The 18635-nt window shown below is 38.7% G+C and overlaps 1 protein-coding gene across 1 annotated transcript; it reads left to right on the forward strand.

Moving 5' to 3' along the window:
- The first annotated feature begins 4781 nt into the window (after positions 1-4781).
- On the forward strand, positions 4782-17225 carry rflna (refilin A). The gene is made up of 4 exons (XM_079637727.1): positions 4782-5089; positions 5910-6248; positions 13497-13606; positions 13891-17225. The coding sequence occupies exons 2-4, from the start codon at positions 6033-6035 to the stop codon at positions 14231-14233; spliced, it is 669 nt and encodes a 222-aa protein (XP_079493853.1). The 5' UTR covers positions 4782-5089; positions 5910-6032; the 3' UTR covers positions 14234-17225.
- The last annotated feature ends 1410 nt before the right edge of the window (positions 17226-18635 follow it).

Raw genomic sequence — 18635 nt, forward strand, 5'->3', positions numbered from 1 at the left:
TATATCTCTGGCGACCCCTTTGAGTGCGCACACGTTCAGAACTGCATCTGGTTTCAATGTCTGTAGACCCTCTGCAGTGATACGGGGTCTCCACCGCTCATCACACATCAAAACACACACTCTCTCTCTTCAACTTGTCCCCCTTGATCTTGATCTGTTTTTCTCATTTTCCTATTTTCCCTGCAAGTGTTATTGTAGATGTAAATCTAAAACTGAAATAAAAACTATTTAAATATATATTAAATACTATATAATAAAATGACAAAAACACACAACAAAAGTACTAAAACTTAACTGAAATTAAAATGAAAACAGTAAAATAGTTTTTATTTCAGTTTTAGATTTACAGTTTTAGATTTACATATATATATATGAATCAAAACTATAAAAGTGTCTCGGTTATACTAAAATCACACTGGTATATGGCATAATAAACCCCACCAACATGTACAGTAGGACCCCAACGTGAAGCACAACGATGATGGTTTTTCTTAGTGATAATGACAGAAAACAATAGGGGTGATGGGGGCAAGATGAGCCACTCATAGTCAAATATGTTACTGCAAGTTTTCATATCAGCTGAATCTTTGTGGTTATGTTGGTAATGAACACTTTTTAAACGACACATGCTGTTCAAAAGTTTGGGGTTGGTGAGTTTTTTTGCTTTGTTTTTGAAAAAAGTCACCACTGCATTTATCTGATCCAAAATACAGTGGAAATATATATTTCTGTGTTATATATTTGAATATATTAATTTATTCCTGTGATGCAAAGCTGAATTTTCAGCATCATTACTTCAGTCCTCAGTGTCACATGATCCTTCAGAAATCATATGCTGATTTGCTGCTCAAGAAACACTTTTTATTATTATTATTATCAATGTTGAAAACAGTTGTGTTCATATTTTGGTGATATATATTTTTCAGGATTCTTTGATGAATAGAATGTTCAAAAGAGCAGCATTTATTTGCAAGTCTTTACTTTCACTTTTGATCAATTTAATGCATCATTACTGTATAAATGTTAATTTCATTAAAAATAAAAATCCTATTGACCACTAACTTTTTGTTAGATAAAGTATTTTGCATTTTAGCTTCCTGTGGCCGGTTGCATAAACTGCTAGTCTTACAAGTTAGTCATCTCATTTTTTTCTTCAGGACTGGTCATAACTTTTTTAATTCAGTTAGGCCTACATAAAAAGTTAGATTGGTCTAATTTGAATCCGAAAAGTAATAGTGATTACCCCTAAACTAATTGCTAGTTGATCAGACTAGTTCTTAAGACAGAGTTAGTGACTGTTTATGCAACTGGCCCCAGGACTAGTGCTTAGTACGGTATTACAAGTTAGTCATCACTTTTTTTTCTTTACCTAACAGTAATACTGATTATTCAATAGCTACTGGTTATTCATTAGCTCAACAACTTATCCAAAACATTTAACTGCTGACACATTCATTTTTGTAAATGGGGGCTCATCTTATCCTGTGGCTCATTTTACCCCTGGTCTTACAATGCAATAAAATATACCACCAAACAGTGCATATGTGCAGCAGGCAGAATTTGTTTTGATGGAATCTGGTATTAATTATGATCAATCAATTATAATCAACCTTTTTTATTATTATTAAAGAAGCTGTCAAAATATAATTTATGACAAAAAAAGTATCTTAAAAGAACATACGTGTCATTGTAACTAAGGTTGTTTGGTTGCAGTGCACTAGAATGGGAGTGTTGTTGCCTCAGTGTCAAAATCCTAGAGTGTGTGTGTGTTAAAAATAGTATTTTTTCTGTGAGCGAGAAACCCTGGCCTAATTAAGACTTGTTTATGTAGGGAGCTATTCCAGAAAACTGAGGTTTATTTGTGTGTATGATTGACTGAAGGTGAAGCTCAGGTGAGTGGTTTTTCCTCTGAGAATGTAAACCAAACATGAAGTTTAGAAAGATGCAGTGTACATGTACAAGCTCCTTCAATCAAAAGCCCCTAAACCCATGCACACACACACACCTGGACTTGGACCGTCTTCTTCACAGCTGGTTTGGCAGTGTGCATGTGTGTGAGTGTGTGCACATTAGGTTGCCTGGTTTCACTGCAGTGTTATCAGTGCCAACAGGTGTGAAGACTGGAAAAGGATGTGTGTGCTTGCTTTGTACACTGACGTGTGTGTGTGTGCGTGCGTGTGTGCGTGCGTGCGTGCGTGTGCACACTCACGTTTATACAGTAAACTTTTTTTCCTTTCCGGCACATACAGTACACACACTACACATTGAGTGTCTGTCTGGTTTTGAGAGGAAGGGAGTAAAACCACACCATGTCTGAAAGGGTAATCACTTAAAACTATTTACAAACACATCATTTCAGACAGGGAATATGAATCACTACAGTGAGTCAGTATAACGTATGACAAATGCATAAGTTTGCGTGTGTGTGAAGGAAGAGAGAGAGAGAGAGAGATCCCTTCTCATACAGTGGACTCTTTGTGTACTGGAGAAAAACAAAGTCAAAGTGAGTGAGGATCCTCTGTGCAAACACACAGTCAGCTGGACGGTGTGTGTATAGTCTGTATGCATAAAACAGCCCACACCTTCACTTTTGGACACATTCTTCTATATCCTTAATTCTAAGTTAAATCCTTATAATAATATCCAGGGTTTTAGACTTGGATAAATGTATCAAAATATGGGTGGGAACATTTATGGATCCAAACATCTGCTTTTTTCAGATTGATTTTTATGATATTTCTTCCCTAAAGTGTCTGGACATCAGAAACAGTAAAAAGCAGAGGTACCAAAAGTGTTATAATGATCTCAAATCTCAAGCATACATACACCATCCAACTCTGGTTGCTCTATAATATTAACTTCAGATCTGTATTGAAATTGATTAGAATTCTTTCTTCTTTTTTTTTTAAAGTTCGCACAAATGTAAAGGTCTTCATGTTTGTATAATCTAGACTCCTTCTTGCAAAAACTTGTTTGGCTGATATAACTCAATCTGATTATGACCTATTGTCTCTCTTACCTATGTTGACATTTTGAAGACACAGACCAAATTTAAGGGGTGCTATAACTAACATCCTCAAAACTTTGCAGGTTCAATTAAAAATGTTGAAACTCACCAACATTTGTATTCTGTTGTGCCAGATTTTTCCAATTTGCTTGGACCCCGATAAATGCTGTTTCCGGCTATGAAATTTAAATTCATGCAGGCGTGTGTGTGACAGAAAGAGTTCTGGGGCTCTGGGGAGTGTATTCTAACACTCAACACTTATGTACCATGAAGGCACCTTTGTTTGGCAAAATCCCACTCAACCAATAAATGCTTTACTGTGATTCCTGGCAATTTGCCGAGTTAAAGTCAGAAAACTGCTGAACCATCAAAGCCTCAATCAGTTCTCTGGATGTGTTTCATGGTTGTGTACATGTACGTGCGTGTATTTGCTTAGTTATGCATCTTTCTTTCCCCAGAATCAACAGACGTCTGCGAATAACTCTTCAAACAAACAGCATGTCTGCAAATGACTGCCAAATTCTCCCCTTGCATTCAGACAGTCTTACTGGCAGCACTGTTATCTTTTTTCTTTGTCTCTCTGTCAGATATGTGTGTGTTTTTGAAAGTTTGGAACTGATGCCTTGTAGAAGATTGGAAGTGCCCACCCTTACTCCACCCAGGCCTAAAATACAACTACACACTGGCCAGAGCTTTGAGACATGCTCCTTCGCTCTCACACGGCTTAAGATGGATCAGGCGAGACTTTTGCATATAGCTTCTCTGACCATGTACATATTTGATTAGGGTGCCCAGACAACACAGAATATTACACTATAGGCTGCTGTCAGAAAGCAGTAACACGTTGTGTGACAGATCTAGTCAGTTTCACATCTATTTCTTTGGTGCATTTTTTTTTTTACTGGATCTATTGCTATGTTTATAAAAATACGGAACACTTATATATTGCAGATATGTTAAAATTCAAAGCAATTCAAAGTTAATGAATGTAAACTGAATGTTCATCTTAAAGTGTTTATGAACAGTCACACTTCTCAAGTTTTATAGTTTGCCTACAGTTGGTATGAGTTACATAAATGCGTGTTGCTGTGTGTGAAACACTTAATTAAAATGCAATTACTTTTAGTCCTACTACATTTTCCCACTTAATTAAGTCAAGTAGTGACTGGTTTTATACAAACAGTAGGATGTAGCATGACATGCACTGTAACTGTGCAGCAGTTATGGTCAATCACTAATTATCAATTATCAAATGGCATGTGGTATAAAGAAATGGCAGGCATCCTCTTCTAAAGTTGCGGTTTTCCCGGGACACTCCCTGTTTCATGAGGTGTGTCCCTGCAGCTGTTATAGGCTAACTGACATAAAATGAAGAGTCCTCAATCAATGTCTTTCTAGCTACCAGCTCGTGGGTTCCTAACAGAAATACATAACAGAGAAGGAAAGCTGTGTCTCTGCCAAAATCCTGGTCACCCCATTTTTCAAAAGTGTGACACACTAATCCCACGCACACAGTAACCCAATTAAGCACACAAATGTTCTTCAGAAATCACAGAGGTACATTTCACTCTTGCTTTTAGCAGCAGACATCAATTTTAAATCATTTTGAAATATGTACATTGATTTAAACAAATGTTTTACACATTTAATCGCGGTTTGCTCTACATTTTTTTCTAAACGCTAAACTTTGTGCTAAAATGTAGGTCAGAACTGTCAAATGCAGCAGTGGAGCTGAGCGTTGCTCCCTCTACTGGCCGGCGTTGGTGGTAATGACACAACTGGATTGGCTCCAGGCGCATAAGAGTGCGCGCGCCCTGCTCGTTCACATATTGGCGCACCACTGCTGCCAGATTTACTACTTCTGCGCTTTCCGAAGAGCAAGAGACGGATAGAAGACACCGGCACTAATGAGCTGAGGGACTATTGTGAGACTTTAGAGATCTGTGGTATTATTTTCACACTTTTTTGCGAGGCAGTCATCGCGTGTGTTGTGGATTTTACTTTTAAGATCATGAACTGAAGTGTTATGCGCTTAACACTTCATTCACGGAATTTTTTTTAACCGGCGGAATATCTTCAAAGGTAATAAAAACTCTTTAAGGCATATTTCTCCCCCTTCCCCCTATTATAGAGTTCATTAAGAGTGACTTTTGTTGGTCTTTACATTAATTAGTTAAATAAAAATACCTATAACTGGACAATGTATTATCCTGTAACGCGCAGGTTTGGAAACAGCGTTTCGAAACCTTGTGACCTGCCTAACGTTACCTAGGCGGCATTTTGGGCATCTTCGCGTTTGAACGTTCTAGTCGAGAACGCGCCTATTAGCCTATGCCCAAAAATGCTTTGTAGGTGGGTTGCACTGTAGGTTTTTTTAATACAAAAATTGTTTTGTATCGAATTTCAGCTATGTTTTGTAAAACAGGTAGGCTAGACCGGGGCTAGTTGTCACATGGATAACTTGTCTGGCTAGCTATATCTCAGTAAACAATGTTTTGATGTTTGGTTTATGGTGTTTAATTATTTTGTTTTGTTTTTATTAAAGCTCAGGCCAAGTCGTCACATTATGTTGGTATAAATATATTATACTAATATTATATAATGCCAAAACAACTCTTTGTTTTATAGTTACATTTTTGTTTCATGAATTTTGTTTCATAATTGTTTTACTGTATACATTTAGCTGAAAAGCCTATAATAGACTGTTTAATCCCAAAATATGCTGTGAGAATTTATCCCATATAATTTGACACACACACACACACACACACACACACACACACCCACCCACATGCCAAGGTTTTAATCTAACTTTACACACTGAGAAAAATTCACTGGAGTAAAAATTGTGACAACTAGCCCCATTCTCTCATTAATGTATATTGTAATACTTTTGTTTTAGGCATCTATTGGAACACCACGACTCCCTCTGTGGTTCTGATATGGGACTTTAGGTTATACCTCTCGTACCATCTTTCCTGGAGTGAAATCGGCTGATTTAAAAAAAAATTGCGCTCTTCCAGAAATGGTGGGGCATTTACATTTACAAGCTATGGATGAGAGTTTGAAAGGAAAGAACCGGGAGGGACTGCTCGATAGTCCGGATTCAGGACTCCCTCCAAGTCCCAGTCCGCCCTTCTACTCTCTGTCGCCAGGGATCCTTGAGTCGCGCACCGGCAGCTGTTCAACCCCGACTGAGCTGCAGGGATACTGCAGAAAGGAGAGCCGGGAAGGCAAACTGGTATGCATTCATATAATGAAGCCTTAGAGCTTAAAGGGATAGTTCACCCAAAAATGAAAATTCTGTCATTATTTACTTACCCTCAAGTTGTTCCAAACCTGTATGAATTTCATCTACTGAACACAAAAGAAGATATTTTGAAGAATATGGGTAACCAAACAGAGTAAATGATGACAGAATTTTCATTTTTGGGTGAACTGTCCCTTTAAAGGAGACCCAACATCCTTTGTTGGCAGTGGAACAATTTCCCTATCAACCAATCAGTGCACTGATTTTAGGTGTAGGGTTAGGGTATTTGTTGTCCAGGAAAAACATGTTGATGAAGGAACATGCCCTACTTAGGTCAGTCATATTGTGCAGTATTCAGACATGTGCATGAGGACAGTTGAGTGGAGGCAAGTTTCAAACAGACAGGTCACATCTAAAAGGGGATATAATAACGAAATGTATAAACACATAAGGGCTTTCCACGCTAGAAAAAGTTAACCCTGGGTCAATCTAAACCAGGCACCAGAGGGTGGACATCCCTTTGCCGCCCTCCGGACTGAGCCAAACTCCACCTGCAGTCAACCCCGATTTCATTTCTGTCGCTTTCGCCGATGAGAAATATTAATGCCCCCCCTCGTGTCCTGCCACTGGGCCTACCCTTACCCCGGGTAAGCAGAATCCTGGGTTATCTTGGTTCATGTTTCACACTGCTCATACTTTACCCAGGGTTAACAATTAATCCAGGCTATTCATACGTTTCGCTCTATACTTATTTGTGGTGTCAGTGTCACTGATTGGACAAATGCAGCATGTGACCTATTTACATAAAAGCTTTAACATTGCGTATCCTTGTATTATATTTTACCTTTTTGACATACTTTTTTTTAATACTTTTTGGTTTTCCATCAAACACTGAAACAACTGCTTATACAACACACTGTCGCTGCGTCCGAAATCGAATACTTCCCTACTAAATAGCGTGTGAAAAACAGTATGCCAAAAGAGTAGTATGTCCAAGTACATAGTATTCGAAAACCATTTGGCGAAAAGTCCCCGGATGACCTACTACTTCCGGCAAGATTCTGAAGTGCATTCGATGGACACTTAACTATCCCATGAGGCCACGGGAGAGGATTTATGAATGAAGGTGAAGTGATGCAACTGACGCTGGTAGGTCACATGATAATGACAACATGGCGGATGTAGTACGTCAAGATTCCATTCATACTACACACTCATATTATATAAAACATTATTTTTTAACGGTCGTGAAGTAAGTTCAGTACGCGATTTTGGACGCACCGTGTGTTTCCGTGACTGTCCAAAGCATGTGAATACGTAACGTGGCACGTGATTGGCTGTCTGTTGCTGAGCATCTAGCTTTAACATTCTAACACCACATCATTTCACACTGCACAAGTTTGGCACAGCAATGCGGGGTTAACACTGCAAAAGCTGTCTTACTCTTAACCCTGCTTCTAAAGTGTGAAATGTTCCATAACCTGTGGTTAAAAGTGAAGTTTAGAATGACAATAACCCAGGGTTAAATAAGCACAGTGTGAAAAGCCCTATAATCGACCATGTTTCTGCTGCAAGAACTTTTCATTGACTTGACTACTTTAAATTTCACACCACAGCAGAATATGGTTGTTTAAATTGCGATGTTACGGAAGTATACGGCAGATATTTTGTTTCGTATTGTGACACACAACCTAGTGAAACAGATTATCAAAAAAGAGAAAATGACTTGGTTCTATGCATCAGTTGTTGATTGGATGGAAGCAGATCAGAAATGCAAGCTTGAGTTTGATTGTAAGAAAGCGACCGTGTTTAAGTGGACTAAACAATTGAAGAAGTCTGGCATACGTAACCAGAGCAGTCTGTAATGTTCCTGGAAGATCCAGTTATGAGATTTTAATAAAATATAACAAGGTTAAAAAACAACAATATATGCATGGATGAATAATTGACAATAAGAAAATAGTGAAATAATTAATTTCATGCCAACGTTAAATATCGGTTGTGACAGGACTCTCTGTTGTTATGGAAGTTGCCATTTGTTTATATTTGCTAAGTCATTGTCACTATGGATACAGATGACATTTACAAATTGTAAAGGTGTTTAACTTCAGTTACTCATTCGTGCTGACAATATTCAAGCTGATTCTGTAATACGAAAGTCACATGTGAGCAACCGGTGGTTAAATGATTTCCATCCAAAACAACATGTTAGAATATAGAAGCATATATGCAGTTTGTCATAAACACAAACAGATGCTGTTGACAATGTGGAGGCCAGGGAAAAATAATGAGAAGTGAAAGAGAAGAATCCTGAAATAGAAAGGGGTTCAGGTGCTCATGCCTCCGGAGACACACTCTAATGAAGAGAGGATGACAAGGGGAGAGAGAGAGAGAGAGAGAGAGAGAGAGAGAGAGAGAGAGAGAGAGAGAGAGAGAGAGAGAGAGAGAGAGAGAGAGAGAGAGAGAGAGAGAGAGAGAGAGAGAGAGAGAGAGAGAGAGAGAGAGAGAGAGAGAGAGAGAGAGAGAGAGAGAGAGAGAGAGAGAGAGAGAGAGAGTTTCTGTAAACAAGTTGACCTTGTGATTTGTGAATGTGGTAACTGTAACCGATCTCTATCTGTCCCTCCTTCCTCATAGCAACCCTTTTACACCACATACACATGTGCTAACAAACAAGCAATGCCGACACACACACACACACACACACACACACACACACATATATATATCATACTGGTACAGTATTACTCGACAGCGCATGTTCACGTTACAGTATACCGCCGCTCAAGTGCCTCGGCATAACCCAGAGTCTTATTTCTGCCTCTGAAAGGTTAAACTAACAGTGTCTGCATTTGACACGACCATCAATTCAAATTTAAGTGCCCTTTCATACTTACCCTAATGAAAACCTCCTAGTGTCTAAGTATTTCAGAGTAACCACACAACTAGAAGATTAAGATTAGCGTAGAAAGAACCTATTCCAACACTTCATAGTGGATGCGTCTTCTAAGGCAGGAAATGAAGTTTTCCCTGAGGAAACACAGTTCATCACAAGTCAACTGTGTGTTGAAGCACTAACAAAACAACAGCTTTTATTAAACAAATACCAGTAGATACGAGAGGCCTGATACGCCGCACGCCTGTTAATGCGATTGAGCTGCATTTGTCTGCATAAATGCTTTGCCCGAGCACGCCGCTAAGAGCAACTATCTAAAGGCATTTTGGAAAGAATAAATGATAACTCAGACACTCCTCTTTGAGAAACGTGCTTGCACTTGTTGGAATACAGCGTCTCGCTCAGTAAAATAGAAAGGAGCAGCATGACTTTTTTTTTTTACACTTTGGAAAGCTCTCATGCCAGCGTCAACAAAACATCCCTCTGTGGAAGTTCTTTTGAATATGCCATTTCCAAAACCCTATTACTTAAATGTATACAAATGTGGTCAAGCCTGCAGGCAACATGCATTATATGAGGACCAAATGCTCTCGCAGAGTAGAAAAGTAAACGCAGGCATACAAAGCATTCATTGTTTGCCATACACTTTGCATTTTCCATTCATGGCAACCTTGCTTTGTGGCGGTGTCTATCCCAGCATGAATATACAGTACGCTATATGCAGTGCGCATGCTTGCATCTCGTTTTGTGGCTGTGGGTCTATTTTAAGAGTTGTGTTTGTATGACGTAAAAGAAATCTCTCTAATCTATTTTAGTGTGGCAGGCCTAACAGCGGAGTTGTTGCAGTCAGTTACATAAGAAACTGATGACCTCTGTTTGCTGAAAGTGAAGGGTGCATTGACACCCCTGAAACAGTCTAATGCTTTATTAGAGCACAGGACGGATGCGTGATATATGAGGAGCATGTCTGCTGAAATTAGAGATTTTTTAGCTTGATATCAATCAATATTTCCAGTTTGAGACCAAAAATAAATAGGCGGTCAATAGTAAAAACGACTCGTCGGCTAATTTGATTGGTCGATTACGTCGACTAATCACGGCAGCTGCATTCGCATGTAACCTCTGTCAATTACAATTGATTTTTATTATATTAGTTATTGTGCCAGGGTCTGTTTTTGGAGGGCTCTGTACAGCATCAAATTGACTTTTTTGCATTTGACGTTACAGTTATAGGTTTTTAGGGCTTGTTACCTGATATAATATAGAAGATATAATACCTGGCTTTCTACATGTTTTGTTTTAGACGTCCTTGGATAAATTGTCAGACCACCTGACACAATCAGTCTAAATAGCGATGCCACTGTAATGACAAACTGTCTTCAGCCTTCAAGCTTTGATTGAGAAGTGATCTGATACTGTGCGGTTGATCCGCCACCAGACCTTTAACTGCTTAACTGAGATCCGTCCCTCATGTGACTGTGTGTGGGGTGGCGGCACATTGTGTAACGCCACAGTGGGCACCGTATCCGTCCTGGATTTAACACACGTTCTCTCTCTTGTACTCATATGGACACGGACGCACATGCTCAGCGGCGCAATCCCTCTTTCCCTGGCCTGCATCCATGAGACAACAGCATGATGCCAGAAACCTCTCATAAACAGCATGTTAGAAAAAGGATTGTTTTTAATTTTACTGCTCATTATGTGTTCACTTTATTGGCTTAAACTGACCAGACCCCCCGCTGTCAAATTTAAAAATAGACAATGGATCACAATATCATAAATGGATTATGACTGAATGAGACCAGGAACCCAGGAGTATGCTTCAGTTTTTTTTTTCGGTATGGCATTGTGTGTCTCTGGCCACATCGCATAACACATTTGGAATAAAGCACAGTTTCCATCCCAAGAGAACAAAATTGTCACTTCATTGGAAATTGGCACAGAATATCTGTAATAAAAATGAAAGTTGCTGCAATCGGTGAAGCCACTGCGGCTCTTTTTCCCTACATCATAAATGACTTGTGTCTCAGAGCGCGCAGGCGAAACACAATAAAGGCTGTCATGTTATTGTGTGTTCGGATGCCTGGAGTTTGGGAACGCAATCATGTGAGACGCGTCTGAGAGGGAATTAAAATAAGCTTAGGCTCAGGCATTTCAGAATGATCAAACCAACATTTGAGATGTTGCGCAAAGAAATCGGTCCGCTAGTCCAGTCATCCAATCACATCCACTGTTGAAGCAAAGTCACATGAGTCTTTTGTTTTGATCATCGAGGGATTTATTCAGCAAACGTGTTTCCATCGTAGTTTATGCACATGTCTGATAAGAAATGTATCCAGCTCAATTGAGCGCATACATTTTTTTAATGCACATTTTAAGAATTGATCATTTTGTCATTTCCATCCAGCGTTTTTATGCAATATCCTAAAATGTGCATAAAAATAGGTGGATGGAAACATATCTGTTGTACTGTGAATGTGCACTTAAACTGATTGATGCAATATTATTAGAAAAATAATATAATGATATATGATTGTATCTTCACATCGCTAGATTATTTTGCTTTGATACACTCTCATGTGGACTCTTTGAAACGGGTTCAGTCAGTCAAGTTTCAGTCAGTCAGATCTAAATTTCTAAAATGAACTAAAGCAACAACAAAAAAATACAGATTGTCATCTATTAGAATGTGAGACTGTAAACGTGTCACGTCAGATGATAGTTCGGTTGATGATACGCTGCTGAGGAATTCGGTTTTATGAGGTGTCAGAGACAGAGAGTGAGGAGAGCTTGTACATGCTGGACATCGAGGAAGGTGCTGAGCGTGTGTGTGTGTGTGTGTGTGTGTGTGTGTTGATGGCTGGAGCAGGTGGAGGCACAGACCAGTGCAGCTCCACACACTGTCTCTGTTTGTCTGACCACCACACACACACATATACTGTATACATATATATCTCAGTACGCAGACAAACACATGAACACAGACGGCACTGAAATCAAATATAATTATTAGATCAAAAAGCTTGAAGTAGGCCTACTAAAATGACTAAAACCTACAGAAATATATAAAAAAATTAAATGAATTAAAATGTAAAAAAACACAACAAAATTACTTACTATACATACTATAATAGTATATTAAAAATACAAAAATAGCACTGCTTCAAAACTTACCAGACTCTGTAAATAAATGATTTAATTTTCAATATAAACTAAACTTGGTTTATGTCCTGTTCTTTGGACACTTATTTTTATATTCTGTTTTGTTTCCTTTTAGTTCCTGTTTCTCTGCTCTGTTTAGTGTCAGTTTACTTGGTTAGTTTGTTTCTGTTTCTATAGTAACGTATTGGCTGCACCTGTGTCTAGTTTTGTTTTCTTTATACATGCGTGTTTGTTTCCTTTATACATTCCATTTTATACATGCGTGTTGGAAAGCCTCACTTCAGATCCGTGACAGACCCAAACTACCCTCACCAAACTGTACTGACTGCTCAAACAGCGGATATTCAAACAGACACCAAAACAACAATAAGCATAGTAGGAGAAGAATTCTAGGATTGTTGCACAGTTGATATTTCTGAAATGCTGTTTTGCTAAACAGTGTTCTGATTCAGAGGACAAACTATGGCTGCGTCCGAAATCACATACTCTTTTGAGTAGATACGTATTTTGAATAAGGAATTTCTTCACAAGCGTCACTGTCAAAAATGTATGTTATGTTATGAATGTGTATAGTATGAATGTAATCCACTGGACATACACTACATTCGCCATGTTGTCATTATCATGTGACCTAGCACTGTCATTCACAAATCCTCTCCCGTGGCCTCACGGGATAGTAAAGTGTCCATCATATATGCACACTTCAGAATCTCACCAGTAGAAGTAGTTCATCTGGCCACTTTTTTCCTTCTCTTTAATGAGTACTGGTAATTCAGACGTACTGTTTTTCATCTACTATATAGTAGGGAAGTGTGCGATTTCGGATAAAACCTATTTGATAGTAGAGTGTTTATTTTGTGATGATAATGGATACTTACAAATAAATAAATGCCAAAAACTTTTTTTATTTGAGATTAAAGTTATACAGTAATGATATGATACACATGAAACTGCTACAGTCTAAAGATATTCAAGAAATCAGTTGCCATGGCCAACGAACGGTCAATTATACAGTTTAGCTGTCATCATACATTACATGCTGAAATTGATCAATCGAATTCAAGCATTTCAATGTAAAATGCGCAAATATTTAGCCAGGATTTAACATCTATTATTATGGGTTGTAATGGGGGGTAGCTAGTGTACATGGCTAATTTCTTCTTCTTTTTCTTCTTGTGTAGCTGCCATACTTGCTCCTGAACTCTCAAGGTCCAGATGCGAGGTCACGCATGTACCCTGTGGTCTACGGAGAGAGCATTGAGGTCAACCCCAAACCAGAAAAAGAAATCAAGTGAGTAATGTTAAATCACCATTACCTACTAATGTTTTTGAAATGTGTTGTTGTTGTTTTGTGTGTGTGTGTGGTTCCAAACTTCAGTTTCTATTTTTTCTCTGAGCAACTGTACAGTCACATGATCAACATCACACATTTTCTTACTAGTGACCTAGAAATAGTGCAAAATCGGAAATATTTCCTTATTTTGCTCCATGCGATTTCTTTCCTCCATAATTTTCAAGCTGGTCTCAGACTTTGAGCGATTAGTTGAGAAATGTTTGTCTGCTGCTCCTCGCCAGGTTCAACTCTGCAGTGAAGTACGCTTCAGACAGACACTTTCGTGACCAGGTGTACTGCGCCCAGGTCCAGACCGCCACATCCTTCAGCGAGACGGTGGTGGCCGTCCAGAACTGCACGTGGCGCAGCTACAAATCAGAGGTTCACTTCCAGCCACGGCACAGGCCGCTACACTTCCAAAGCACGGCCATCGTGTTCCCCAAGCACGCCCGCAATACATACCGCACCACGCTCAACTACAACAGCAGCAGAAACACAGCCGGGCGACGGTGGTTTGTGTCCACAGTCAGGCTGGAGTCCACCGAGGACGCCAGTCCATGCATCATTTACACAGAGGACCTCTGAGAGACACATGAGAGGTTTGTCATCGTTCACAAAATGTCACACACACAAAAAACTCCCTAGAGAGTGAGAGGACGTGGACTCGGTTACTAAAACCCTGATTCAAAACGGGTGGCAAGAGACTTTAAAGAAAGGAAACGCAAAGTCAGTGAGGGCCGTTTTGTTGTTTTGCTTCCGGTGACATTGGTACTTGATAGTGGGGATGAGGTTGTGTGAGTGTGTGTGTGCAGTCTTTACATGTGTCGCATGTCAGTGATGTATTTATGTACATCTTTTTTAACTGATTCATATCCAATTGTACCCGTCAGGTGGAGGGAAAAGCATTTGGGTCTAAGCGGTTTCTGTTTGCTGATTGATTGGCTCACATGGAATCTGTGCCCGCAGAATTCCAACGAAAGATCGGCAGATTTACACGCAACACAAAATGTTATTTAACAATCAAATCAAAATCTCTTTTATTTGTCAAGTGTCTGGTACTTGAATTTCGCTTGGTTACATTTTAGTGCCTCACATGGTGTTTTTGCATAGTAACATTTTAATCTTTTTGGCTACAGTAATTTAATAAGGTTTTATGCTACACTCATAAAAGAAAAGGTTCTATATCGAATCTCAATGGGTTCTATCGGGCGCCTCATATATAGAACCGTTTCATGAGATCATTTTTATTTTAGTTTTCATTACATTTTCTGAACTAAACAGCTTGTAAATAAACAAATCAGTTCTCCTTATAGCCATATAATACCTTTTGTGTATTTAAAAAAAAACTAAGACTTTTATATATTGTACCATTTGAATTATTACTTATAATGATGCCGATATTCCCCTAAAAATGTAAAGAACACGCAGAGTCCATGTGGGCCGACTTTATCGTCTTATTCAGTATTGCTGATTCTTACAATGCTCAAACAGGAAACAGTTCACAACACACGTGAATACAATTCAAACAATGCAAAGACTATAAGCACATTATATGTGGATGAGAGAGTCAGCACTGACTATGCGGAGAAAATAGAAACTGTATTTAAGTTGCACTTATGGAAAGTTGTTTTTTTCTTTTCTTTTCTTTTCTGTTGGCTGTAAATATGACTAACTAAGGGAGGAGCGCTTGAAAGTTGGACCAAAGATTCTGTAAAATTCAGTTTTTTTTTCCTGTTAGTACCTCAGAAAACGTGGAATAATTTCTTGCACAAACGTTTAAGAAGCCGGCCGACGTGCTAATAATTCAGTGGCCAAAAAAAAGAGACGGGAAGCAGAAGAGCGTATGTGGAACGTTGCATTTGAAATAACTGGACTGGGCATGTGTTATATGAGAGAGTTCAGCATGTTTCGATTTGAAAGGCCAAATGTTGGATTTATCTGTGAATGGAGACAAAGTTCACTGACCTCCTGACATAATCACGGTCTGAAGACTGTACGGTTTCTGGCTTTCAGATTGTACGGTTAGATAACTTTGGTTTCAAAGGTATTGAGTGTTTTCTGGCGTTGTTGGTGCTTGTTAGTCTCAGCCGAAATCTAGATCACAGAGCGAGCTCCTGTCACCTGCATTTCACGAGGAGCACTGAGGAAACATTCGGCTGCTGCTGTTCTTTCGGGAGGATATGAGATATAACAGCAATATGTTGAGAGGCAGGTTTCGACCGAGCATTATGAAGGTGTAAGTACTTTATGTCCGTCTTCTGTTTGGACTATGACTAAGTATGTTTTCGTCGGTAATGGTATATGGATGTGTTTGGAGAGGAAATGCTTGATAGATCAAACCACAAGAACCAACGTTTAGTTCAACTAAGTGTAATACAGTAACCTATGAGATTACAGGAAGGACTGTCTGATAAATCACTTCCTGTGTGTTCAGATGGTTCACCCAAGATGGACATTTGATAACTTGATAATAGAGGAATTTTAACAATGTGTTAAAAGCAGATCTGGGGGAGACCTTTTCTATTTTCATGTGTATGAATTTTTTTTTAAGAATACATTTGTTTGGTGTTCAAATGCTCTCTGCTAAAGGATTGATTTTCTTTTGATTTCCTAACACAATGATTCGTGTTTCTGGTAAATATTTTCCTGTTGTATATGTGGCATACAGCACTCGTAATTCTCTTTATATTTTTGTATAAATTCCCAAGTTAATGGTCTTCTTTTGGACAACAGATGAGAAAATAATTTAATAAAAAAAAAAAACATGTATATCCAAACTGAATAAATAAAAGACCCAAACCCTACAACGGCTGCACGTTTGTCTTCTTTTTGATGCCGCGATAAAACTGTACGCAAGAACCAGCCTCTGTTTTCCTTGTACATTATCACTTACACAGCAGTTTCCAACAAGGTCAAATACTTTCCAGCTTAAGATGAACAACCCTTCCACGATTCTTCCATAAAACTGTCAGGCGTGAGAGAGGCATCGAGTCGCTTTGCAGCATATCATTGTAATCCATACATTCAAATTTGCTTTAGGCTAGATCACATTAAAGCTGCCATAAAGTACATGATACAGCTACAAACCTCACACTGAACACATTTACAGTAAATGCAAGAATATGATTTTTTTTTTTTTTTACATAGGCACAAAAGCTGTGGTGATATATTTTTGTTTCAAAGTGTGTGAATTATTGTTTTAGTTATATTTAGTGTCAATTTCTGCTCTTGTCTCTCATGTATGTTTTTCTACTTGCTTTAACATAATGTAGCCTACTTTATTTTCCTGATAATCCTGACATTTATTTTCCTGACATAACTGATAATACTTTTTTTTAAACGTAGCATTTGGATACCAATTCTTTGAATTTACTTTACATGATAGAGATTGCTCTTAAACTAAGTGTTTCCACTTAAATTTATAACCCATTTTATTATTGCTTTTAAGCATAAAATGTTTAATGTTTTTATTGTTCTGTGAACAGTAAGTTACATCAGCCTTTCTCAAAGTGGGTGCCGCGGCACACTGGGGTGCCCCCTGACTGTGTCAGGGGTGCCGCCAAAAAATTACGTAGGCAAAAAAAAAAAAAAAAAAAAAAAAAAAAAAAAAAAAATTGACATTTCATATATAAATATATTTTAATTTACATGAATACATTCTTCTTCTTTTTAAACATATAAACGGATTATTAAAATTGTAAATTCATTTTAGATAAATATATATATATAAAATTAACCATAAAAATCCGTCTCACATCAGTAACTGTCATGACGTCCCCACCGGGGTCGCTCTAGCCCCCTAGGGAGCCGCGCCCTAGAGATACGCGAATGGGCTATTATTTCATCCGCAAAGTTTTGCATCACAAAACTCATCTGTCCGCCATCCATCCGCAAAAGCGTCTTTGAAAAATTTTCAAAACCGCACCGCCCGCCATCCGCTGATTGGGCGATGGAAGGAGACTAGAAAGCTCTTACCTAACAATATCAGTAGTGAACTCCGTCTCCGATCGGCGCACAGGGACAAAAATAAACAAATAGCATAAATTAAACGCACTTCGGCAAACCTGACCTTATCTGATGCTACTGTACAATATTTTCATTGTAGCCTAATAGAAAACGCATTTTGGCACATCATTTCAACATGCTGCTATTTAGCCTACTACTAATGAATGCCTATTTCACTTTATTTTTTAGCAAATAGATAGAAAGCTCGAATAAAATAACAAGTCATTTACATTATAGGCAAATTCTACGCACTGTTATGTCAGGGTGACAACTAACATTATAGGACAGCGCCGCCGCTCCCACCAAATGCAGACATCCCAAGTCTCCCGGGAGTCTCCCGCATATTGATAGCGGCTCACTGATGCCCGCGAATTAGTTAAAATCTCCCGGAATCTAGAGCGAGCGCGCCCGCGAGACATAGACTGTGCTCCAAACCGCGCAGCGCGTGCACGGCAGAGAGGGAGAGAGAGCAAGAGACCGCCTCATGAAGCGCATGTAATATCATTCCCCTATTTTCTTTTTTTGGATGTAGGTATAGTCAGATATACCTATAATAATAACAATTAATTAATAATTAATACTATTAATATCCCTGATAATAGGGATAATACCCCCGGCTTGTGCATGCGCGCATGTAGATCTTTCTCCCTCTCTCGTTGCGGATTATTGTTTGTGTGTGTGGGTGTATGTATGTGGGTGTGTGTGCATGCGCATATGGCACGGATGAAAACAAGTACTATATGGAAAAACATTCCTGCTTATCTCTGGTGCATTTTTTAACATGCATCTTTTTCTTATCGTATTGTATCTGATTTTATTTATTTTTGTCATGTCTGCCCCTTTTTATTTTATTTTAACTGCATTCTGCACTTCATTTTCTCCTGTTCTCCTGGTCTGGATATGTTGTTGGGTTCTTGTATTGGGCGGTCCACCTCTTACGGTTTTATGGCATTTGTGTCTCTGATTAATTATTTTGTGAATT

The sequence above is a fragment of the Phoxinus phoxinus genome, assembly GCF_949152265.1.
Source record: "Phoxinus phoxinus genome assembly, chromosome: 15".
Taxonomy (NCBI): domain Eukaryota; kingdom Metazoa; phylum Chordata; class Actinopteri; order Cypriniformes; family Leuciscidae; genus Phoxinus; species Phoxinus phoxinus.